The sequence below is a fragment of the Emys orbicularis genome, chromosome 20 (assembly GCF_028017835.1).
Source record: "Emys orbicularis isolate rEmyOrb1 chromosome 20, rEmyOrb1.hap1, whole genome shotgun sequence".
Lineage (NCBI taxonomy): Eukaryota > Metazoa > Chordata > Testudines > Emydidae > Emys > Emys orbicularis.
In genome coordinates this window covers 260,690-286,395 of record NC_088702.1, presented here as the reverse complement: position 1 = coordinate 286,395, position 25,706 = coordinate 260,690, and the positions used below count along the sequence as shown (strand labels likewise).

General features: G+C 42.3%; 1 protein-coding gene across 1 annotated transcript in view; it reads right to left on the bottom strand.

Moving 5' to 3' along the window:
- ASH1L (ASH1 like histone lysine methyltransferase) overlaps positions 1-25,706 on the bottom strand; it is a 145,030-nt gene that overhangs the window by 85,303 nt on the left and 34,021 nt on the right. Inside the window, exons 3-4 of the mRNA XM_065419824.1 lie at positions 21,972-22,580; positions 17,885-21,869 (exon numbers count right to left, since the gene is read on the bottom strand). Coding sequence (XP_065275896.1) covers positions 17,885-21,869; positions 21,972-22,580 — 4,594 coding nt within the window. The remainder of the gene's footprint in view (positions 1-17,884; positions 21,870-21,971; positions 22,581-25,706) is intronic.

Here is a 25,706-nt window from a genome sequence, read left to right as displayed (position 1 = left end):
GACCATACTGGATTGCCCTGAGCTCTCCTCAGTTTATGGTATGCTTGTGCTATTGTTTGGATTAGATTCCTTGTACAATCTCTGTCCCTTTGTGAACGACCTGAGAATTCTCCTGGCATGATATACCTTAGTTGAGCAGTGGATAAGAGACAGTTGAGGGAGGGATAAGATGAAGTTCTGTAGTGGCCTCATGTGAGCACTGATGCACTAAGAATATCCACATAGGAGATCACTAATCCTAGAAGAGACAGAAACATATGAATGGATACTCTCCCCTTGAGAAGTTGACCATTTTAATAAGATGTGTCTGCTTCTCATTTGTTCCCTGCAATTTGTAGAGGACAGTTACTGTGCCCACTCAGACTGTGAATATGCTGAGGCTGCAAACTGACTCTCACAAAACCATGGCTCTGCAGCCCTTATTGCTTTGACAGTACAATCCAGGACTGACTGACTGACAGGCTCAGAAAAGGAGGTCACCCGGAAAGAGGAAGACTGGAACCCATCCTTTTTGAGGGCTGATATTAGCACTTTTGTAAACACTTGCAGTGCTGTTGCCAAACTAAATGGCAAGGACTTGTATTGGTAATGTGCTCTGAGAGCAAAGGTGAAGCAGCATCTGTGAGACTGACAAATTGAGTCTCACAGATGTTCAGACAGGCATCCTTCAAATCTACAGATATCATGCAGTCCCCTCTGTGGATGGCAGTTAGTCTGGATTTTAAGGTCTCCATCTTGAATTTATTTATTTTTTAATCTGTTGAGATACCTGACATTGTGAACTGCTGTGTAGCCTTCTGATTTTTTTTTTTTAAATGAGGAACAATATGGAATAAGGCCTTTTTTCTTCTGAAGAGGTGGGGACAGGTTCCTCTCCCATTTGCAGGAGACATAGGATGGCTGTCTGTATGCCCTGACTACTCCTCAAGCAAAACCTCCTAGGCTGTGCAAATGTTTTAATTGGTTGACAGAGACCATACTTGCCATACTGTCCACCCATGTTAGCACTGCAGGGCACACAGGGTATGTCTACCCTGCAAATCAGCAGCAGCAAATCTCAGAGCCTAGGTCAACTGACTTGGGCTTGCACAATGGGGCTAAAACCAGCACTGTAGACGTTCCCACTTGGGCTGGGGTTCTGAAACCGGCAAGTGGGGTGGGCCTCAGAGCTTAAGCTCCAAACCAAGTTGGCATGTCTACACATTGTTTGTAGCCCGGTAATGCAAGCCTCGGGAGCCCAAGTCAGTTGACCTGGCCTCTGAGACACGCTACCGCAGGGTTTTTTCTTTTTCTTGCAGTGTAGACATACCCTTAGGGCAGGAGTGGGCAAACTTTTTGGCCCAAGGGCCACATCTGGGTATGGAAATTGTATGGTGGGTCATGAATGCTCACAAAATTGGGGTTGGGGTGCAGGAGGGGGTGAGGGCTCTGTCTGGGGGTGCAGGCTCTGGGCTGGGGATGAGGTGTGTGGGGTGCAAGAGGGTGCTCCAGGCTGGGATCAAGGGGTTTTGGGGGGTGGGAGGGGGATCATGGCTGGGGCAGGGGATTGGGGCTCAAGCAGCTCCCAGAAGTAGCAGCATGTCCCCCCTCCAGCTCCTACGTTTAAGGTCAGCCAAGGGGCTCTGCACACTGCCCCCATCCCAAGCGCTGCCCCACTGCTCCCATTGTCTGCAGCTCCCGGCCAATTGTAGCTGCGGGGGCAGCGCTTGGGGTGGGGGCAGTGCGTGGAGCCCCTTGGCTGACCCTAAATGTAGGAGCCAAAGGGGGGGTATGTCGCTGTTTCCAGGAGCTGTGCAGAGCGGCCCCCGACCCCGCACCCTGCTCCCCAGCAGGAGCTCGAGGGCTGGATTAAATCGGCTGGCGGGCCAGATGTTGCCCTCGGGCCTTAGTTTGCCCACCCCTGCCTTAGGGTGTTAGATAACAGTTCTCTTTTGTTTATATATTTATTCTTTTTGGCCAGATGCCCTTGATGGTGTTTATGCCTGAAAGAGGCTGAAATTATGCCTGCCTTGACCTGGCTGCCTATAAAGGGCCTGTATAGTGAGGAGGCCACTCTTTCAGGTAAAATTTTTTCCCAGTTAGAAATTACGAGTACTTGACCACCAGGGGAAAAGGCACATATATCTTTGGTAGTGACATCAGGACAAATTTTGACTGGTGCATACTGAGGAACCTTCTGGCTTCACAGAATGAAGACCAGGGGACATGTGGGATAGAAGATATGGTGGGAAAAGAGCAATAACTAGGACATTAGGACCTGGTGATCCACAGTAACAGCTGAAAATGACAATCCAATATTTAAGACATGGCGACCTGCAGTGGCAGCTGAAGACAACAGCCCAATGCTTTTCCAGTTTTTAGGTCTGACAAGAAATCCCTATTCCACTATTACATATTCACAGGGTGCATAACCAGAGATATATAGCTATAGCCTGTCTAAGGCATCTGCAGAGATAATTGTAGTTCACAATACACTTTCCCTGAAAGTCTATTCTTTGTGTGGGGTTCCCCCCAAGTATTTTATTAATTGATCTGATGTGTTATGTGATCTTATGTGTTGGCCTTCCTCCCCTACGCAGGGAGAATTTCCTTTGTGGGGTTGTGTGTACGAATGCCTAGAGGAAACAGAATATGTCTTTGGCTTGGTCTTTTTTGCATTGATTTGCCATGCTACACTTTATGAAGGAGAGCTGGGGAGCTAAGTGTCGGTGGATTATCCTGGGCTGCACTCCATGAAGGTGAGCAGGAGAACTAGGTACTGAAGAATATCTGTCCTGTCACAGTCCATGAAGTTGAACAGGAGAACAAGTTGCTGAGGATTTTTGCCCTGCTGCCCTCCATGAAGGTGAGCAATGGAACCAGACACTGAGGATTATCTGCCCTGCTGCACTCCATGAAGGTAAGCAAGGGAGCAAGGTGCTGAGGATTATCAGGCTGGCTGCACTACACAGACTTATGCAGTTTGAGGGAAACAGACTCCACTTTTTGCCTCTAGAGTGCCTCCTAGAGGAATCCCCTAAATCAGACTTTTCAGTAAATGAAGAGAATTAGGGGCTCTTGTGTGCATTCATGCACTTTATATTAGGGTGTCTAGATTGGTGTGAACATCTGAGACCTCTTTCTTACGACTCCCCTTGATCATCCTCCTCCTCAGGAGGGAGAGAAATTTCAAACTGATGGTTCCCTGGAAGGGAGCAGGACCTTGTGATTATTCTTTTGAGTGGCTTTCTTGCCCTTAGAAACAGGAGTTTTGTGCTGGACTGGGTCCAGAAGGCAACTTCCCAGGCTTTGTTTAAGGGAGATTCCTGGATGTGGCCTGGAGATAGGTTGAGCCCACTCGGGGTGGCCACCACAAAGACACCAGGCTTCAACCCTTGACCCATTTGCTGCACTAGAAGACACCACTGGGCTGACATTGCTGTCAGGGTGTAACCCTGAGCCACTGCAGGGTTGGGCAGTGGGCATGCTATAGAATGGAGGAAGGAGTTGGGTCCAAGGGCCCCTTACCAGGCTCTCCTTGCTCTGTCTCTGAATCCTTGACAGTACAGTAGCTCCCTGCTGCTGTAGCAGCATGCGGGTGGGACTGGGCAGCTGCTTCAAGGTCAACAGACGGGGCTGTGAATGTGGGCTCCAGTGGTTGAGAGGAAGCTTCCCTTGCCTTTTGATACTGTGGGTCCACACGGGGAGCAGCTGCCAGCACTGCTTGCTGATCCCAAGGCTGACTGCTGCTGTCACCTGTGCCTGGTCTGGGGGATTTTGCTGCTGCTGAGGTACTGCCACTGCTTCCTGGGAGCTCTCCTGCTCAGAGGAGGAGGCTGCTGGGAACCCTACCCCTGTCTGAGCAGCTGAGACAGACCTTGGTCTTCAAAGAACAGGCACAGATCTCCATGCAGGCATTTAATCAGCAGAGAAGGTTCAGGAAAAATCTGGTTCTCCCCTCTCAGCCTTCTCTGCCATGCTGCACTCGGTGTGGGTGAGCACGGAGCATGGAAGGTCCCAGCAAATGAGGAGAAAGGGAATCCTCTCTGCCAATAAAAGCAAACCCCTATAAGCCTAGAGATTTTAAGCTTTTTTCCTCTTTCTTCTCCTTTTTTCTTCTTCTTTACATATGCTCTGCAGCAGGGAGGAGCTAGTCTGCCTGCCGGTAGCTGGAAAGGCAGATGAAATCTGGAGGGTTTCTCAGAGATGGAGCCATACCTCCCCTGCCTATGAATGGCAGGTTTGATCTGCCTCCAAGGCTGCACAGAATAGAGCACACAAAGCCATGGATCTGTGGACCTTATTACAAATAAGAATTACTCCAGGCAATTAAATATAGAGTGAAATCCTGGTCCTATTGAAGTCAATGAGAGTTTTGCCATTGACTTAAATGTGGCCAAGATTTCACCCACACACTGTTTGCATTACTAGATTTGTAATAATATAGAAGATGGAGCTTAATCTTATGTTGCCACGGTAAAGCCAATATGCCAGTTATGAATGGTGGCTGTGTTATCTGCAAGTAGTACTGAGAGATTGTGGGTATGTCTACAGTGCAATCAGGAGGTGTGATGGCATCACATGTAGACAGACATACCTGAGCTAGCTAGAGTATGTATCCAAATTTATGGGTAGATGGAGCTAGCCTTTGTAACTGCCCATTCTGCCATGATTTCACTGCTATTATTACTCAAGCTAGCTTTGATCAGTATCTACATGTGCTGCAATGATTTCATTGCTCTTGATTTCAGTGTAGATATATACCCTAAGAGGCAAGCTAGCTCTTCAGGACAGAGACAGTCTTCATGTCATGTGTCTGTACAGAACTGCATGAGTGGAGCTCCTAAGCACTATTACATTAAAAATAAATAATAAAAATAATATAATGTAAGTCTATAGTCAGTGATGAAAGGCTAAAGCTTTTTTTCCCTCAAAGTACCCAAGCATGCTCTTTACCATGAATCTTCTTAAATACTTTCTCAGTCATTGTCTTCAGTGAGCAATTCATTACTAAATTATAACTGCAAAGAAGTAAAGTTGCACTAAGAAACTACAGTCAAAGACGTAATAAAAAAGTGCCCATATACTTGGTAAGAAGAATGTTGCAACTTTCATATAAAATTGGCTTACAAATGTCTCATCTAAAGAAATTTCCTTAAGCAGATGGCAGAAAAATATTTGGAGGCATGGGCTTCAACCATAACTGAGAACAGGCTCTTACATCCAAAAAGATTCACAAATACAGGAGTAAATCCATCTACATGTAACATGCAGATATGGTCAGACACCGCTTAGAAGAATCAAGACCAAAAAAAAAAAAAATCAACTTTTCTGTTGGCTCCTTAGTGCTCTCCAGATAGAACCTAAGAACCTGAATCACATAAATGGTAGCCAAATTCTTTCACTTGCAGACTTCAGGTAAGGACAAAAGGGAAATTTCTCAATTAAAAGAGGGCAAACTGACATAGGTTCCAAGGAGAGATAACTGAATAAAACCTGACAGCTAACCCAATAGAGATTGTATAAGAAATATGAGAGGAAATGGTTCTAAATAATTTTAAAAAATGTTTCTTGCTGTGGACTTTTTTTGCCTGTGTTCTGAGACACTAATAAGTGAGAGAGGGTCCTCCTCTAGATGACCAAATCCGCAAGAAGGCCAGTCAGGATCATGAAGAGTTTTGGAAGCCTCTGCTTGTCTCCTCCCACTATGCTGCCACAACAGGTTAGAAATTTTCATAGATAGGAAATCTTGCAAGGCATGGAAATGCACAACCAAATCCATCTGAATATACTACTGTTGGAGACTTGCAAGCCCTTTCTTAGGATTCTGCTATCATAAAAAGAGTTCAGGTTTTCTCCATGTCTTACTCTTGTAATCACACAAATTGAAGGCTTCATGTATGCCTAGGGGAAACCAGCACATTTCTATAATGTTCTTTGGGTTAGGACAGAAAATAGGGAGGAAATTTCTTGGCCAGTGTGCAAGGGACAGATCACCTTAGAGAGGAAGGACAGCACAGATTTGAGACTAGGACTAGATAAGAGCAGATAAAGCCTGTGAGCCATATTTTCAAAAGTGTTCAGAATTCAGCAGATTCCATTGGAAAAAAAGGTAGCTAACTGGGAACGGAGCTCTTTTGGAAATCTGACTGCTGATTTAGGTGCCCTAAATGAGAACTATTGGGTGCTGAGCTCTTTTGAAAATCTGTCCCTGTGATCCTCCGCCTGCACTCTGATCAGACTTGACAGCTACTAGAAGAGGTCAGGAGCTTTAATTAACTTGGATTAGGAGCTCTAAGAATTTGCTAGCCATAGGCTTGAAGCAGGAGAGCGAAACTGGTTTAGAATGAGGTTATGACTCTATGGGGAATGTATGATAACCACAGGCAAGGGTTGAAATAAAACAGCTCCGTAAAATCTGGAAATGGGGGAAGATGGTCAATCTGTCTTCTGCCTGGGATCAGAGCTTACATCTGGACTATCAGAGTGGATGGGCCTTGCCCTATGTCCAGAGGGCCAGTCCTGACAACAGAAAAGCTAATTTACATGTCAAAGATGTCTCTGGCCTCACACCAAGGGAAAGGCACATTATACTTTGTAAAAGGAGGACAATACTGAGGCCCTCCTTGATTTAATTTGAAGTGAGTACTTGTTACTTTTTTTGAGACAGGGCTGGGCTCTATAACTGTATCCTTTCAGTGGTCAATATCTTTGAGAAAGTCTCTAGTTCTGCATACAGAGCCAGTCTGGAGTCATTAGGATAACTGTTCTCCTCCACTTTCCAAAAACTCTTTGGAATTATGGAACCAAATGGAAAGAAAAAATTTCCTTTGGACTCTCCTGACTGCTATCATTTCCAATAAGTTGATGTGTAGTAGGAATTCCCACTGAAAATGTGTCCCATTTGCTAAGTGAACACCATATAGGTTGCCACCCTGAGGTAGACATTTTAGGTAAATTAATTCCATGTTCTTTTGTCTAGATTGAATGGTTTTACCCAGGATGTCACAAACTGTAGTACTATGGAAGGAAGGAAGACCCTCCCCGGTAGAGCATATTTCTTGGCTTTGATTTTCCTGGTGCTTTTATTTTATTTTTGATCTTCTCAGAGAAAGAAAAGTTTTGCCTTGAGCAGCATCTATGAGGATCCAGATAGTCCAAGGTCTGGGACAAGTGGTGCCCCCAAGGCCGTCCTCTCGAGCGCCCCCCCCCCCAAGTTTTAATCAGGGGTATATAGTAAAAGTCATGGATAGTAAACAAAAATTCACGGCCTGTGACCTATCCATGACTTTTACTAAAAATACCTGTGACTAAAACGTAGCCTTAGTCATCAGCTATAGTCCTACTGGCACATGTTGTCTTGTGGTGATGGCCATGACCACCATAACCCTTGTAAAAACTCTTGGTGCCATTGTGAGCCTGAAGAGTACAGCACAAAACCAAAACTGGTATTGGCACATTCCAATGGCAAACCTGAGGGGGTGGGAAATGTCTTTGACTTAGCTTTCCTGCAGTAGCCCCCTCAAACACATTAGCATCCACACACTATATATTTATCTTGGGGAAAAAACAAACTCCCTCTCAGGTGGAGTGGGGACTTGACCCAGGGGTCTCCCACATCCCAGATGTGTATCCTAGCCATTGGGCTAAAAGTTATGAGGGAGGCCATCCTCCTCCTCTTCCCCCTAGCCTGCAAGTTGAGTTAGGCAGAGGACCACCTATCTTCTCTCAGTTTGTGTTTTGCACTGGGGCTTAGGTGTCTGGACACTTGGCATGGGGCTGTAGTGTGCACGCTCAAAGGCAGAAACATAGGTGCCTAGGGGAATTTTTACTGCTAAAATTTAGGCAGCAAGGGTTTTTTAGACATCTACAGGGCTCGGGAGCAGCTGGGGGGGCGGGGGTTGTGAATCTCAGTGGGGTCTGATTCTGGGATTTAGGCACCTAAAATGGGAGTTAGGCACCTACATCCTTTTGTGAATCTACCCCTTAGTGCCTGATCATTTGGCTACAAGCAAATAAAGACAGTAGACCTCTAAAACTATGCCCTATATCAGGGATAGGAACCAGTACCATTATGTAAGTAAGTGAGAGACAAGTGTCTCAAATGCTGCACAGTTTTGTGAGATCTTTGGGAACAGGGGATGAGAGAATCTTAAGAACTGGTAGATGAGATTGATTCAAAACTTAGAGACTTTTTACTTTCTGAGATCTTCTAGATGCGTATCTCCTGTCTTGCCTCTGAAAGTTTTCAATCATCAGAGTAACTTGTATTATAACATCTGGGATGCTTGCGAGTGGAGAAGTTCCTGGGTTTCCTTGGGAGATACAGGAGGGGACTTCATTATTAGGCAAGTTCTTCGGGGTTACAGGTGAAATATCTCCAGATGGCTAACCTCCCTTAAAGGGCAGAGAAATTAAACTAAACTTCTCTGCTAATTCTCCTCAACAAGGACAAGGCCATAAAGCTTTATATGCCACTGAGTTGCATACCATGTTTGTGGTAAAGATTTTCAGACTGTTCTGAGTGGTGTCCTTGTAAAAAGATGCTGCCAGTGGGCACTTGAGGGTTTTTGCATTCCTATGTCTACATCTCTTAGGTGTGCGTGGGGGAAGATGATGTGATCATTAACCCTCTAGGCATAGACAGCGTATACATGTGACTGCTAGTAGGAAAGAACAGTCAATTTTTTCTTAGGAAAGAGTCAATCATTTTGTCAAGGGGATGTCTTTGTGAGCCACTAGTAACTATAGGGGAATATTAGCTAGAATATTAGCCCAACTTGAATTTGACACCACAGAGAGATCTACTTTGGGATAGTGACCCAATATGGACTACTTTTCCTTGGGAAATTTGTGCAGCCCAAATGCCTTGTGAGTGACCAGATCTATATGTTTCTACATTGCAACTATATGTTCCTACATTAGAGAAACTAGAGAGTCTACTCCAGAACGGACAGAGAGAGAGTAATCCTCCACCTGTTCTTCCAGGTTAATAGTACTCTTTGAGCGTCAAAGAGGATGACTGCTGGAGACAACTGCAACTATACATACAAAATGATGGGATCTAAATAGTTATTACCACTCACGAAAGAAATCTTGGCGTTGTCATAGATAGTTCTCTGAAAACATCTGCTCAATGTGCAATGACAGCCAAAAAAGCTAACAATGTTAGGAACCATTAGGAAAGGGATAGATAAGAAGACAGAAAATACCATAATGCCACTATCAAGATCCACGGTATGACCACACCTTGAATACTACCTGCAGTTCTGGTGACCTCATCTCAAAAAATATATATTAGAATTGGAAAAGGTGAAGAGAAGGGCAACAAAAATGATCAGGGGTATGGAACAGCTTCCATACGGAACATGTGTGTGTTTTATACACCAGACTATGGCTTACAGGCCTCAAACATAACTAGGCCTGATAGAAAAAGCAGATTCTCCTTTAGCTGAATAGATAGAGAAAGTACTTTTGGATGCAGTTTTCTTCTAGGAACAGATTAATCATAAAGCTGGCTTAATGAGATTAGAGTATGTTTAACAAACTACAAAGACTGTGAACAAATGAGTTTTCTAAATAACATTATGCCTTGAAATAATATCCAGAAAAGAGATAAATTCAGAACTTTTTAAAAAGAGGTATATGAACAATACAATAGCTGTGACCAGAATGTTCAATTTAGGAAACTAACAAATCAAATGCACAGCTGGATGTCAATTTCTTAAGGAATTAGGGAGGACACTGGGAGAAACTGTGTTGATGAAAAGGTGCTAGGCCTGGTCTCAGGCCCACTGTGAATCCCAGTTAGACTTGTACTCATGCATCCTCTGGCCTGGCCTACCTTACCTTTTTGGCACCTCACTCTTCTGACAAATCCAAACTCCTAAGCAAACGAGGGGGCGGGGGGGGAGGATCAACTGTCAAAAGCAGAAGCTGGTAGTACGAAGAAGCTGACAAGGAGACCAGAATTTGCTCTTTGTAAAGAGGCAGGCCAGCAGGTGTGTGCCAGCAGGTAGAGAGTATGAACCTTTCTGCCCATTGAGAGGGGCATGTTTGTCTTCCAACTGTCATCAGATTGCAAGGTAGACTGGGACAGATTAGGAGAAAACCTTATTTTAGAGAGCTGAAAACAAAATGGGGAAATAAGGAGGGGATGGCGCTTGTGGTAAAAGAGATTGGGGGCCCTCATTATAAATATACTCTTCCTCAGTATCTCAGGCCAGAGTTCTAAGGATGAGTATATTCTTCTGGATCCTAAAGTTTCAGTGAGGTATCAGGTAGACAACAGATGGGCTGTTAGCGCTTCTATGATGCAAAGTAACCCTACAGAGGCTCTCTACAAGGGACACTAGGAGACTATGTAGGTCTTGCTGGAAGTTAGCCCAAACCACAATCATTTGGCTTACTTACATAACTTTATTGCAGTGCATTCCCAGATGTTAGGAACTGATGCACAAGTGGTATCACTAAGGGTATGTCTACACTGCAGTTAGACATCCCCATGCCAGCTGACTCAGACTCACAGGGCGCAGGCTAAGGGGCAGTTTAATTGTGGAGCAGGCTTGGGCTGCAGCCCGAGCTCTGGGACCCTCCCACTTTGCAGGGTCCTAGAGCCTGCTCTTAGCTTGAACCTGAACATCTACACAATTAAATAGCCCCTTAGCCCGAGTCAGCTGGCATGGGCCAGCTGTGGGTTTCTAATTGCAGTGTAGACATACCCTGAAATGAGAACACTGGGGCCTTGAATAATTAGGGCATGTCTACACTGCAATGTAAGCCCATGGTTTGAACTCAGGGTCAAGCCTAATCCCTCTTCTCTCTATATGCAAATCATGCTAACCCAGGACTTGGACCCAGAGTAGCAGGATCCCACGGGGCTGAAGGTCCAAGACTGAGTCAAGCCAGGATCCAGAATTCAATTCCTATTGCTTAGTAGTGTGGACATGTGCTCTGGGAGTCCAACAAAAGTATCCCACAATCCCACTTTCTTTGTCCTCTGGACAGTCACGTTTGGTGGACAGTCAACTTTTCCCGCACTGCACCACAAACAAAGAAATAGAGTGGCCCCATTTTGGAAAGGTGCTAGGAAGTTTAGGATATGGGTGGTTGGGTTTGGGGCCCGCATAAAACAGTGCAGTCACTGAGTACCCAGTTGGGACCCAGGTTCAACAACTCCTAATCTGAGGTTACAAATTAGTATAGACACTCAAATCCTAGATTAACCCAAGGTCTGCTAACTTGAGTTTTACTAACCCTAACGTTTATACTGCAGTGTAGACATACCCTTAGGGTATGGCATACCCCACAAAGGGTCCAAGAGCCCAGGCTCCAGCCAGAGTGTTTACACCGCAATTTTACAGCCCAGTAGCCCAAGTCCCACAAGCCTGAATCAGATAACATGGGCCAGCTGTGGGTGTTTGACTGCAGTGGCGACATACCCTTACTGTCCAAGCCATATTCTAATCTTGTCATTTAAAGGTGAACTGCAAAGGACTGGTGATTTTTGAGTTAGTATGGATTTATGTGCTGAATGTTTCTGCTCACCACAGAAAGAACGCAGTGTATAACAAAAAGCTTTAACTTACCTTTTGAAAATTTCTTTTTATTCTCTGTGAAATCCTGACACTTCCTGGTTTACTAGTTGTTCCAGAATGCATGCATCTGTGATGCCACTGATACTAGATATCCTGTAAGACTTATGGTATCAGTAACATCCCAGAATGATGAAAATACCTGTTAATAGCTTCAAATGGTAGACACAAACCTTGTGTGACTGATGAAAAGACTATTCCAGCAGGAAGAACACCATATGGAGTGGACAGTTTAAAATATAATATTGTGGTTGGCCCCAATGACCATTTACAACAATTTTAGAAGGCATTCCCTACTATTACTCACACTTCCTACCAGTCATTTTAACTGCTCTGATTCAATCTTCTCTCCATGATGGCACATAATTTACATCTGCTTTAATAAAATGAACTCACTTTACTGTACCAGAGGTTTTCCCTTCCTTCCACCTTATTGTCTCTAAAGTGTATACAAATCTGAACTTTTTATGAATACTTGGCGTTTCAGAATCATTCTCGTGTGATGGTAAAAAAGGCAAAAGCAAACATGAAACTGACACTGATCTTTTCATAAAACTCTTATTATGGAACTTGTTCCTAGATGCAGTTCTTAAGGCCTTTGCTGTCTCACACTGCTGATACGCAGCACTAGAAGCTTCTTGTGAATGAGCTGAATGCTGAGCTAAAAGCTGGTTAAACAATAAAAACAGCTGGTTCCAATTGTGGGAAATACACTTACTGAAAGCAATACATTTCATCTGACTCACCAATTATATGCACTACAAGAGGGAGGGTGATTCAGAGCCTGCACCAGCAGGTTTTAACCTAAAATGTCTCTACTTTTCCTCTAATTAGACTGTTTCTCATAAAACCCAAGTCAGATCATTCACCATAATGGAATTCCTCAGGAAATTCCCAGAACTGCACTAACTACCACAACTAGTTTTCTACTCCTCATATTCAAACTTAACCCCTTGATGACTTAGCATTTTGGAGCTTTCTTCATAAATAGCAGGAAGAGCTACATAAGTTTAGTTCTTATGTAACTAAAATATTTTTAATAATCTGAAATATAGAGATAGGAAAGTCACAATTATTATGATTACACGTGAATACACTACCAATCATCATGGTATCTGGCATTTTACATGGGTTAAATTGGATCACTGGGTCATAACACAAACATGTGCTTCAAACAACTAATATAATTTACTCAGATATACTTTTTAAACAAACACAGAGACTAACAGCTAATCCTAATATAATTTCTGCAAGACAGCAACCCAGTGAGCACTAAAAATATCCCCTATCATTGGCATGAAACACTCTGTCATATTTCTATTGCCCTTTCTTTAAAAATTACTTTCCACGACTTAAGAACCAATGATGAGACACATCTATGCAATGAGCTTTGACTTTTGCTAGCCTAAGACTCCATTTGCTACCTTTTCATTTTTTTTTTTTAATTACCACAATTTTGTTCCTTGCTGAAGGAAGAAAAAGAAGCACTTCTATACTGCATAGCACAGTATTCAAAAGACAAGAATCAACAATATTAAAGTTGCCTGTGCAACCTTAACTCTGCCCCCCATATATATGTATTACAATGAAGTCTTTTATTATAGGGATCACATATTACTTTTTCAACATATCATATGTGCAAGTAAGCAGGACTCCTTAAGTGCACTGTCTCTTTCACTAATTGTACAGAAGCGTGTACCACTGCATAGAAACTTTCTTTATCCTAACATTCCAAGCTTCTGAGCAGCTTCAAACAGCCACCATTTTAAAAATTTCAACCTGCCAAACAAATGACTAGTTTTTTTCCTTCTAAATGTGGAATCCCCACTCCACCCTCCCAAGTCCCATAATGGACAATATTCAGTCCTGAAGTTGTGATGGGTATAAGAGCTAATATTTTTGTCCCAGCAGAGCTAGAAATGAGAGCTTTATATTACTGGAAAGATGAAAATCTTCCCTTTCCAGTGGGACACAAAACACTTTTATAGCTCTAGAAGGGCAAGATATACCAGATTTTGAAGTTATGATATTTTTATGTATAGAAAAGCTATAAAGTCATTAAAATAAGTTTTAAAAAACTAATATAGTTTTAATATACGTAATTATATATATAATATAATCATATATATTAACTAATATAGTTTTTCACTTCCAGGGAGACCTATATCATTTTACTCATGATAACTAAGGCAACTGTCTTTTACAGGAGGAGGTATAAAAGAAATAGTCCCACTGACAATTTAAAAAACCTTAAGGTCACTATCCCAACATGTGTTATATATCTACTTGTGTAGTAAATATTTAACTAAGTTATGATTAATCACTACTCTATTTCTTTACATGCTGTACCTGTTGATGCCTTTCTTCATATGAAAGCCAACTTTCTATTACTGAAATCCATGAGAAGTCTAATTTGCCACTTCCTGCCCATAGGCAATATTTCAGGCTGACTACATGCTACTTGGGCCTAACTGCATTCTCCAGGACTCCTTCAAGAGGGAATCTCTTTCAATACATCAGTTCATAATTGTGCTGTAAGGGCCCAATTACTTACACTATTTATAATGGTCTTTACTGCTACCCTGGATTCTGGCGAGACCAATCAAATGGATCCTTTGTTTAATTAGTTTTCCATTTTTACCTTTGAGACAGAAGTTTAGAACACACTGGAGCCCTTGGCAGCTTGAGATGTTTACAAGCAGCTTCAAAAAGGATGTCTGTTCGAATAGTTTCTTGTTGGAAAACTTGAAAGGTTGCTCTAGCTAATATAACTGTCTCTGTTTTCTGTCCAGTACTGGAAAACAAGGTGCTTTCTACTCCAGCACCTGAAGATGAGATATATCTTGTTTTTGTGCTTCTACGTTTTCTCCAGATTAGAGATAATAAGGAGTTTAACTTGAGGTTATCTTCTTTACAAGTTAAATTTACAGATATGTGGTCATCAAACATACATACTGACCACTGCTTTACCATCAAAAGTGGTACATCCAATCTGTTTATGTGCGTGCATCTACATCACCAATCACCTCACCTACATCAACTCACCAACCTATTAACATTATTTGAGGGGGTCAACAAACATGTGGACAAGGGTGATCCAGTCGACACAGTGTACTTGGACTTTCAGAAAGTCTTTGACAAGGTCCTACACCAAAGGCTCTTAAGCAAAGTAGGCAGTCATGGGGTGAGAGGAAAGGTCCTCTAATGGATCAGTAACTGGTTAAAAGATAGGAAACAAAGGTTAAGAATAAATGGTCAGTTTTCCATAGTGGAGAACGGTAAATAGCGAGGTTCCTCCAAGGCTCTGTACTGGGACCTGTGCTCTTCAACATATTCATAAATAATCTGGAAAAAGGGGTAAACAGTGAGGTGGCAAAGTTTGCAGACAATACTAAATTACTCATAATAATTAAGTCTAAAGCTGACTCTCAAAACTGGATGACTGGACAACAAAATGGCAGAAGAAATTCAATGTTAATAAATGCAAAGCAATGGACATTTGAAAAAATAATCCCAACTATACATACAAAATGATGGGGTCTAAATTAGCAGTTACCACTTAAGAGAGATTTTGGAGTTATTGTGGATAGTTCTCTGAAAACATCTTCTCAATGTGCAGTGGCAGTCAAAAATGCTAACAATGTTAGGAACCATTAGGAAAGGGACAGATAAGAAGACAGAAAATATCATCTGTAGACAAAAACTTTTCACAAAGTGATCACTCCATATCTGATCTTTCAATATTCATCCTCAAAGCAAGCCTGCACAACACCACCTTCAAAACCTAACTCTGGGAACTTAAGTTCATAATGCTGCTGGACACTAAAAACCATGGACTTAATGGGGACCCTGGTTTCATGGCTCATTACAATGATCTGTAACACACACCTGCCTGTTATCCCTTAATGGCTCACTTCAAATCTCTTTTGCATTAACAATCTAACCCTTATTGCCCACACCATCTCAAGTGACCTACAATATGTTACCACTTATGCTTAACTATCTGTCTCAACTTGTGTTTAGCTCAGACATTCTGATTTCCCCCCCCAAACCTGAAGAACTGTAGTTTAAAAATTTGTATCTTCCACCAACAAAAGTTGGCCCCCCAAAAGATATCACCTTACCTACCTTGTGTCTCTCATATCCTGGGACCAACACGGCTACAATACCATTGTAAACAGGTTTGAAAATTATAGAGTGTATGTATATTCTGAACTGTAATTCAGTAAAAATGCCATCATGGGATTCTCTGTTTATTGTCTCATGTTAGCTTTCACTTCAACTTCGCTCAAGTTATAAGTAAAAAGATAGTTAGATAACTTATCAATTATGTAAACCAACCTGGAATATTAATATTAAGATTTCAGAGTAGCAGCCGTGTTAGTCTGTATCCGCAAAAAGAACAGGAGTACTTGTGGCTCCTTAGAGACTAACCAATTTATTTGAGCATAAGCTTTCGTGGGCTACAGCCCACTTCATCGGATGCATGTAGTGGAAAATACAGTAGGCAGATATATATATATATATATATATATATATACACACACACACACACACACACACACAGAGAACATGAAACAATGGGGTTACTATATACACTATAAGGAGAGTGATCAGTTAAGATGAGCTATTATCAGCAGGAGAGAAAAAGAACTGTTTGTAATGGTAATGAAAATGGCCCATTTCCAGCAACTGAAAAGGAGATGTGAGGAACTGGGGGGGGGCGGGGGGGAAATAGTTTCACTTTATGTAATGGCCCACCCATTCCCAGTCTTTATTCAAGCCTAATTTAATGGTGTCCAATTTGCAAATTAATTCCAATTCAGCAGTCTCTCGTTGGAGTTTGTTTTTGAAGTTTTTTGGTTGTAATATTGCGACTTTTAGGTCTGTAATCAAGTGGCCAGGGAGATTGAAGATTAAGATGTATTCTTCCTGGCTCATGCATCACCACCATATTACTGTTATTATTTTGCAGTAGCGTCTAGAGGCCCCAATCAGGCATCTAGGCTGCACTGTAGTAAGCACTATAAACATGTGACCAAAGGAAAGTCCCTGTCCCAAAGAGTTTACAATTTAAGGCTATGTCTACACTATGCATCTTTTAGTGATACAGCTGTGCTGCTACAGCCATACCGCTAAAAGATGTGCAGTATAGTTGCTCTTTGTCAGCGGGAGAGAGCTCTCCCGTTGACAAAAAAATTCCACCCCCAACGAGAGGCAGTAGCTTTGTCGGCAGGAGAGCTCTCCTGCCGACAAAGTACTGTTCACTCCGGCGCTTTTTGTCAGTAAAACTTTTGTAGTTCGGGGGGTGTTTTTAATCACACCCCTGAATGACAAAAGTTTTACCAACAGAAGTCCAGTGTAGACAAAGCCTAAATATAATATGAGACACAACAGGTGGATACAAAAAACAGCTGAAAGCACAAAGTAACCGAGAGTTTATTATGATAAGCAGCAGTCAAAGCACACCAACTGCCTAGTCACCAGTAATAAAGATTCTGCAATTGGAATTTAGTTAACAATTCTGTTGATGCACAGAGTATTAAAGAATCCAGCTGACTCTCCCATAACTGCATTAACTTTATAGTAGCATGGAGAGTAAAATAGAAAAAAATATTTTATTTGGTTAAGCAAGTAGATATGATTTACAAACACAAAAGGGTAAAGGATCTGTTGTACAAAAAGGTGCTAATTTTATATAGTTACTTTTATGACCATTACCATACTTTAAAAACTGAACTGAGTTTTTAAGAGTAAAGAAAAATTTGAACATTTTCTTACAGCATGGGAGAAAAAAAGTGCATTACTGGCTAATTCAAAACCAGCTAAATAAAATTTTACCACATTAAACACACACACACACAACACGCTTCACTTTTAGACTGGAATCAAGCATGAGAAATTTCAATCCAAAGAACAATTTCCCCAGAAAGTTAAAAGTGCTCAAAAATAGACGCTTATAATGAAAGTGCATCCTTAATCATAATGATAGTATTGTTACAGCAGAACAATAATAAAGGATTGTGTGAAATTCCACTTAGGTAATCTTGATAGTGTCTCTATGTATAAGACAGTAGAATACACTGTATCAGTACTGTACAGGACAGTATTCCAATATAGTGGAGATGCTCAAAGTGAAAAACAGCATTTCAGAACTCCATTATACTGGTAGTTTCCTACTATAGGAAAAATTTTATAAGCTAATGTAACTTTTACCACCCAACCTTTTAAAATTATCTTATTAGATATGGAATACAATAATATAGTAATACCATCAATGAGAAGGGAGGTAGCATAAAAAGCTCTCCTACCTGATAGTGACTGTAGTGCCTTTTCAATAGAAGGCAATGGGTCCTTTCTGAGAGGTCGGCTGAGTGAAGCCTCCTGTGCACTGAAGAGTCCAGGGCCGTCAGTTAACTTTTTACGTCCACTAGTGCTGGTAGAGTTAGTGACTCTGCAGCTGCCTATTGCACTTGTGAAAAGATTTGTGTGTTCATCACTGGTAGCTGGCTCAGAGCTAGGGGTAAATCCTCCCAAGGACAGACCTGCAGAGTTTTCAGAACAGTCTATCTGTAATGGTGTCTGTAATCCCAATGCTAATGAATTAGACTCTGAAGGCTCTCTCCTGACCCACTGTTCCTCTCTGCTTAGCAAACCCTTTGAAGGTGAAAGGTGTGGACAAGACATATGACATCTGTGTTTCTCTTTATGTTTATATCTCTCACCAACAGCCTCCTTCCCAAATCTGTAGCGCTTCAAGGATTCCAGGACTGTTCTGGAAGAGCTGTTAGCTGTTATAGTGTCCATGGAAACCTGTGGTTGCTCTGAAGAACGATGTTCTCTATGTTTATGACGATGTCTGTGTTTATGTTCAAGCATCCAGCCATAAGCCATTTCAGGTGGAACACTGGGGTAGGTGCTCATAGAGAGGAGTGGAGTCCTGCTAGTTGTGAGGAAGGCTTCTTGACGTAGAAGCTTATGCTTCTTCTTGTGGTATTTGGCGGGATTAAGAAGCAAATGGCCTGTATGCATGTAAGAAGGTGGTGGCAATGGGGTAGTAAAAGAAGGAGAAGGTGGTGGAGGATAAAGAGTTGGAGGATACCTTCCATAATAACCTAATCCTATTGGAGTAGCTGCAAGGGGAGAAGGAGAATAAGGCATGCCATAAGAGGGATAGAATCCAGTACTGGAAAGAGGAAAACTAAGACTATGCATGAAAGGCATTTCTGCCATAGCCTCCCGCATCTTGGGGGGTCTGCCTCTCTTCTTCTTTAAATCAGGTTTTCGAATGTAGTGCAAAGGATCTAAAGGAAATGTTGGATGAGTATAGAAGCTATTGAAGTTTATCCTAAAAATAGTAGGCAGTAGGTCTCGGGGTATAAAATGATGACTTCTGTGGGTTATTCTAATTTCACTCAAACGACTTATTAGTTCCTCTAACTCAGCAAGGAAATCAGGGTCTTGCCTACCTCGGAGCTGAGGATATTTCTTTTTCCTTTTTCGCTTCTGTCTTTTCATTTTATCGTAGCTGAGGTAATCATGACCCCTGCGCTTACATTTATGTTTATGTTTTTCTTTTAGGCTACTTAAAACTGTTGAGGTTTCAGGGGAAATGAGGGAAACATGCTCAAATGAATGTCTTTTCTTCTTCTGCCCACAGAGTTTCTCTGCTCGGTCTGAAGTACTGTTATTATCTGTTCCTATTCCACTGTCACTGGGAACTGTCTCATCACTGTGAGACTCACTAATTGGTGAAGGAGTGGCTTCCTTCAGAGATGTCAGTTCACTTAAGTGAGAAGGAGAGTTCGGCAATAAAGTAGGAGGAGATAATCTCCTCCTTCCCTTGGAGGCCTTTTTCATTGCAAGGGTTTGAACTACACTTCCTTGTCTGGAGTGTAGATGTAAATATGGCACTGAACTGGGCTCAACAAATCCTGCATCACTGCTGACAGGGCTCTGTCCCCCACTTGCTGCAGAAGACTGAGAGCACACCGGAGATGGAAGAACCTCTGAATTATTAGCTGCTGAAGGCAGCAAAGGAGGAAGTACTTGTCCTAGAATTGTCCCCGCTGTTTGCTGGGTAGTATTCTCAAGAACAGTTAAACTGGCAGAATTACTAGTTAAAATACCATTTAGGACAGCTTTAGGTTTCCTACCTCTCCTCTTTCCTATGTAAATGGTTCCTTTCTTGCTGACATTTATCTGCTGGCCTAATTTTGAACCAAAAGTGGCAGCAAGGGTTGACACAGTATTGTGGAGTTTTGATTGCACTTTCCCTTTGTTATTTGGCTCCACTGTGCTAGAGAGGATTTGATTCAAAAGCTTTTTTCGCTTCAAAGTTTTCATTTTGTTTATTTTTCGGATAATTGTTTTCATTAATTGCCCATTACTTCTCTTGGTAACTTTTCTATCTGATTCTACCTCAACATCTCTCATGCTACACATAGTTTTCTGAGCTTCCTCTGGACCTCTGACCTGGTCCTTCCTCTCAAAAAAATCCCCACTACATTGCTGATCACTTTCAGATTCCATTTTGTTTGAATTATCTGTAGCAACAAAAGATGCCACAGACAGAATAGGTGGTTTCATTTTAACAGCTGATCTGATCTGTCTTTTAGGTCTCCCTCTCTTCTTCGGAAAAGTCTGTCCTGTTAAGTTTTGTTTTAGGGAGGGAATTTCTATCTCTGGCTGCAGAACAGGAGGCTCTTGCTCTTCCTTTGACTGCACTGAGAAGACTTTTGATGCTGGAATTTTTAGGGTTCTCTTTGGGGGACCTTCCAGCTGGGGCATCTCCTTTGATTTAGGCCTTCCTCTTTTGGGCTTATAAATTTCTGGTAAGATGTCACCTGACACACACACACTGGAGGGCTGTTTGTGAGTACTATAGAATTTTTGAGTCTGTTTGTCAGCTTCGGTTAACAGAGCAAGAGACTGTCCGCTGCTAGATTTGCTCAGTTTTGGCAACTGATGTTTGACAAATTCATGCTCTATAAATGAAGTTGACCCTATATTTTTCAAGAATTTAGCCTGCTCCAGACCACTGTTTGATAGTGCAGTGCATGAAATGTTTTTAAAAAGCTCTGACCTTTCTAATTCTAGACCCTTTGGAGGCTGACATATGTTTCTAGACACCACTTTAGTCCATCGTGGTTTCCTTCCTTTTCTTTTCTTTAACGATTTTGACTGAGTAGCACTCAGGTCCTCAGCTCCTTGGCAAGGTTTCCCTGATGCAGTTATTGCACCAATCTTTAGAAACTGTTTGGTATTAAACAAACTTGTGAAGCTAACCACTGAAGAGGTGACGGTAGCATGAACATTTGATTCAGTTGCCAGACTGGTTTTTTTCCCTATGGAGGGACTAGTTCTTGTGGTGTCTGTGTGTGTGGCTTTTGAATAATTTAATTCTTTATCCAAACCTTTAAAATCAGTGCTCAGACTGTGATTCAATGACCTGTTCAGGTTCAGAAGTGTACTGTCCGAAGAAAACTGAGTCTTCCCAATCTGCTCAGAAATTCCTTCTAAGACATCTGTTGTGGTGGTACTTATATGTGATGGATTTGAAGCTAACTGAGAGGAAGTTGCTGTGGGGCTCCTGTTTAAGGTAGTAACAGACACTGTGGGTGAGGGTGATGGGAGGTTTCCCTCTCCAACAGCACTAAATGGGGACTTTGCTGTTGATACATCTGAAGCTCCTCCTGTTCTGAAGTCTGGTGAAGTGCAATATACTGGAAGCTGCTTTTCATGCTTAGATGTTTCATAAGTCCCCTTTTCATTGGATTGGAAACTGTCCTGCTGAATACAGGTTCCTTCATTAAATATTTCTTTGTCTATACCAGCAACCTCTTTTCGAAATGAAATCTTTTCCAAGATATTGTCTTTATTCTGTCTTATAATATGTTTCTCAAAAGTTTTACTGCTGATATTATCTTTCAATAATTCTGTTGTCTCATGGCTTTCAAGATTATTGAGGTTTGTACTGCAAGAAAGCTTGAAGGGCTCCGAGGCAGGACTGAGAGAATCAGCTTTCAGACTTCCAGAGTCCTTGTTCATCAATCCTGCTGAAGTGCCAATCCCCGGCAGTTTCTTCCCAGAGTCCTTGTTAACCAGTCCCACTGGGGTGCCAATCCCTAGCAGCTTCTTCCCAGAGTCTTTGTTAATCAATCCTGCTGGGGTGCTAATCCCCAGCAGCTTCTTCCCCGACTCCTTGTTTACCAATCCCACTGGGGTACCAATCCCCAGCAGCTTCTTCCCCAACTCCTTGTTAACCAATCCCACTGGGGTGCCAATCCCCAATGACTTCTTGACCAACTCCTTGTTAACCAATCCTGTTGGGTTGCCAATCCCTGGTGGTTTCTTCACAGAGTCCTTATTAACTAATCCAGCCACAGAGTTAGTCACTGGCTGCTTCTTCCCAGAGTCCTTGTTAATTAATCCAGATGGAGTGCCAATCCCTGGTGGCCTCTTTCCAGAGTCCTTGTTAATTAATCCAGCTAAAGAGCCAATCCCTGGTGGCTTCTTCCCAGAGTCTTTGTTAACCAATATGGCTGCAGTGCCAGTCCCCAGTGGCTTCTTCCCTGAGTCCTTGTTAACCAATCCAACAGCAATGCTAGTTCCTGGCAATTTCTTTACTAAGTCCTTGTTAACCAGTCCAGCTGCAGTTCCAGTTCCTGGTAGCTTCTTCCCAGAGTTTTTAACCAACCCAGATGGAGTTCCAGTTCCTGGCTTCTTCTGCTTTGTTTTGGAAGACTTTGAGGGGGGGCAAATTGCAATAAGTTGAGCCAATTTTTCTGTTACAGTTGTTGCTCCATTAATTTGTGCTCTATCCTTCAAGTCAGGATCACGGCTACCAACAAGAGTAGGAGGAGCTGACTTTATATAATCTGTCATTTCAGTGGGTAGTGGAGAAAACTTCTTAGATACAGGACTTGTTTCTCCTTGTATGTCTTCCTCAGCACGGAATTCAACTGTTGCAATTTCTCCAGCTTTCTTGCAAAACTTTGAAGGGTCCTAAAAGTTTAAATAAGAAAAATACTTTAGAAACCAAGTAAAAACAAAAGTCAATTTTCTCTAATCATACTACCCTATAGTATGGAGTGCTTGATGTAATTAATCATTGCTGTTTGATAAGGGATCACTGTGAATGAGATGTTGCATCTCAATGGACTATATCATTTTTAAAAGTACACATTTCAGTGGACATATACAAGCTTTTATAAAACAACTATCACCCACACACCTTCACAACACCCAGTCCAAGTAATTTAATCTGTTCTACTGATTGGAGTGGTCATGGGCTTTCAGCACAGTAGACTGCTAACTGTGCTAAAATATACTGAACTGCATGGTGGTTTGTGCACTGGAAAAATGAGGACTAGAGTCTACCAAATTTATTTGCAGCTGTGGCTCAAACTATATTTGAAACCTAGTCTCTAGAGGTGAAAAGCTATGCTAATACAATAATCCATTACATCACTAAATGTTTTTTGGAGATGTTCCAGTAAATTAATCTTTTCCTTACAAAGGATTTTCATCTTTTATATACCGCTCCCAATAAAAGAGATCCTAGAAATGCATGAGATGTATTAACTTCTATCGGGAGCCGGGGGAGGAACTGACACTCATTCCTTATAATTATCAGGTAATGAAGTAGAAAGTACAAGGTTTGAAGAAACTTACCTGACACCTACTGGCCCGAGGATTAAGCCTACTACCCAGGATGAAAAATATTGGTGCTACCATGCCCACCCAACACCATCCTCCCTGACATTTAAATTAATACAAAAATTGTATACTGTTTATTTTTACTGTACTTAATTGACAATCAATTTTGTATTTAATAAATTTTACAAATCTAACTTGGGTTGGCCAAATAGCAGAAAAAATATTTGTTGAATGTATTCAAATGTCACCATAATTCATTTAATATTATTTGGTGAACAGGAGGTAACAAGCAATAGAGCTGCTCAAATACTGCAAAACAAAATTGTTGAGATATACCAGTGATGTTAATTGAGTAATTATAATACACCTCTACCCCGATATAATGCGACCCAATATAACACGAATTTGGATATAACGCGGTAAAGCAGCGCTCCGTGGGAGCAGGGCTGCGCGCTCCGGCGGATCAAAGCAAGTTCGATATAACACGGTTTCACCTATAATGCGGTAAGATTTTTTGCCTCCCAAGGACAGCGTTATATCGGGGTAGAGGTGTATATTAGCAGGGTTCTTTTTGACCAGTTTTACTTACTTCAGTATCGTGCTTTTGCTAGACCTTCTTTCCCTTCCTGGCTTCACCCACTATTTTATGTAGTCTTGAGCAGCCAAAATTTTGATTAAAAAAAGGAGTCTAAATTTAGGCTCCTATGGTCATGTAAAGTCAATGGGATTTGTGCTCCTAATTCACTTAAGCACTTTTGAAAATCCCATAACTAAGGCACCTATATATGGACTTGGTGTCAGGAGTAAGGCCCTCAGCCGCACCTGCTCAGTACTCCTGACACCCTAATGAGCCAGCCAGGCTGCCTGATGGACCACCTTGCCTGACTGGCTGAGGAAGCCAGCAGGCAAGCTCTTAAACCTAGCAGCAGCAGCTACTCGCTGGATGCTCAACGCACATGCCCATGGGACTCTGCCTCCATAAGCTTGTCTCTCTGAGCCTGCTCCTGCTCCTCCACATCTCCAGCCCAGACCCTGTTCTGCACCCAGCCTTGCTCCTGCCTCAGAACCAGCTCTGCTTCTGCCGTCCCTGACTCCTGGTTATCCAGCTCTGACTCTGACTCCACCTCAACCCCTGGCTCTGGCATTCGGGCTCTGACTTCGGTCCTGACCCTCGACTCGGATTCCTGACTTCAACTCTGTCTTGCCCCTGGCACTTGGACTCTGACCACTAGGCCTAACTGCCTATGACCCAGTCCACTGACACGTAGGAGTCTAATTTCTGGCTCCTATTTTCAAAAATGTTAGTCAATAGTCTATTTCCTCTTTTCCTTCTCTCTCTTTCTCCATTCCTCCTATAGCTCTCTTTCTTTCCCTTTTGTTAAGTTATGGACTCTGACTCCTACCTGATATTTCATGTTTCTCCTTTCTTCTCCAATATCTCTTTACATGCTGCACTTCTCTTTTCTAATGTATCCCATCAATCTCTGCTCTTTTACACCCACCCATGCTCCCATACATAGGGCTTGGAAGTTTTACTAGACAGTAAAATATTTGAGACCTCACTGTCTGGGGCAAAACCAAACTGAGAAGCAATCCCTGCCCCCCTGAACTGCTGGGATAGGGAAATATACACCTCTACCCCGATATAACGCGACCCGATATAACATGAATTCAAATATAATGCGGTAAAGCAGCGCTCCGGGGGGGTGGGGCTGCGCGCTCCGGCGGATCAAAGCAAGTTCAATATAACGTGGTTTCACCTATAACGCGGTAAGATTTTTTGGCTCCCGAGGACAGCGTTATATCGGGGTAGAGGTGTACTAGAAATCTTGTCCTGGGACCCTGCTCAGTTTGCCCCATATTTTGTAAAAGTCTTTGGCTAGCAAGAGTGATAAATTGGAAGGCCTCTCCTCGCAAACCCTCTGACTGTCAGAAGGGAGAAAGTGCACATTCTCACTCTCTATACATGCCTGTGTCCCTCCTTCAAACCCAGGGCTTCTTGTTTTCTTCAGAAAGGTGCCTCAGCTACTCTACCCTTTTCCCAACTGTCTCTTGTAGGTCCTGCTCCTCAGTGAATAGTTCCAGCGCCTGCCTCTACTGTGGTTCAACTCAGAGCACTGTAGCAAAATTGATTTGATTCTTGTCAGTTTCACAAAACTGGAATATTTTCCAAAAAGGATCTGAACAGCAGCAGTGAAAATGGAGAAGGCTGATCAATTTTCATTTTGTTGCAGGTTGGAAAGCTCTGAGCAGCAGTAGATACTTCATGTGTCTGTTGGCAGATTTAGGAAAACAGCACTGCACTTAGTTTACCCTCAGGTCACATTTGAAAAGTGGTTTCAAACTGTAAGAACTCAAACTGTCCTCTTCAAGTCATGCACTAATTTGGACCAAGTCCCAAAGCATGTGCACAGGTTTTGATTGCCTGCAATATATTCTTGGAGAAAGATGCAGATCAAACTAGTCTTCGAT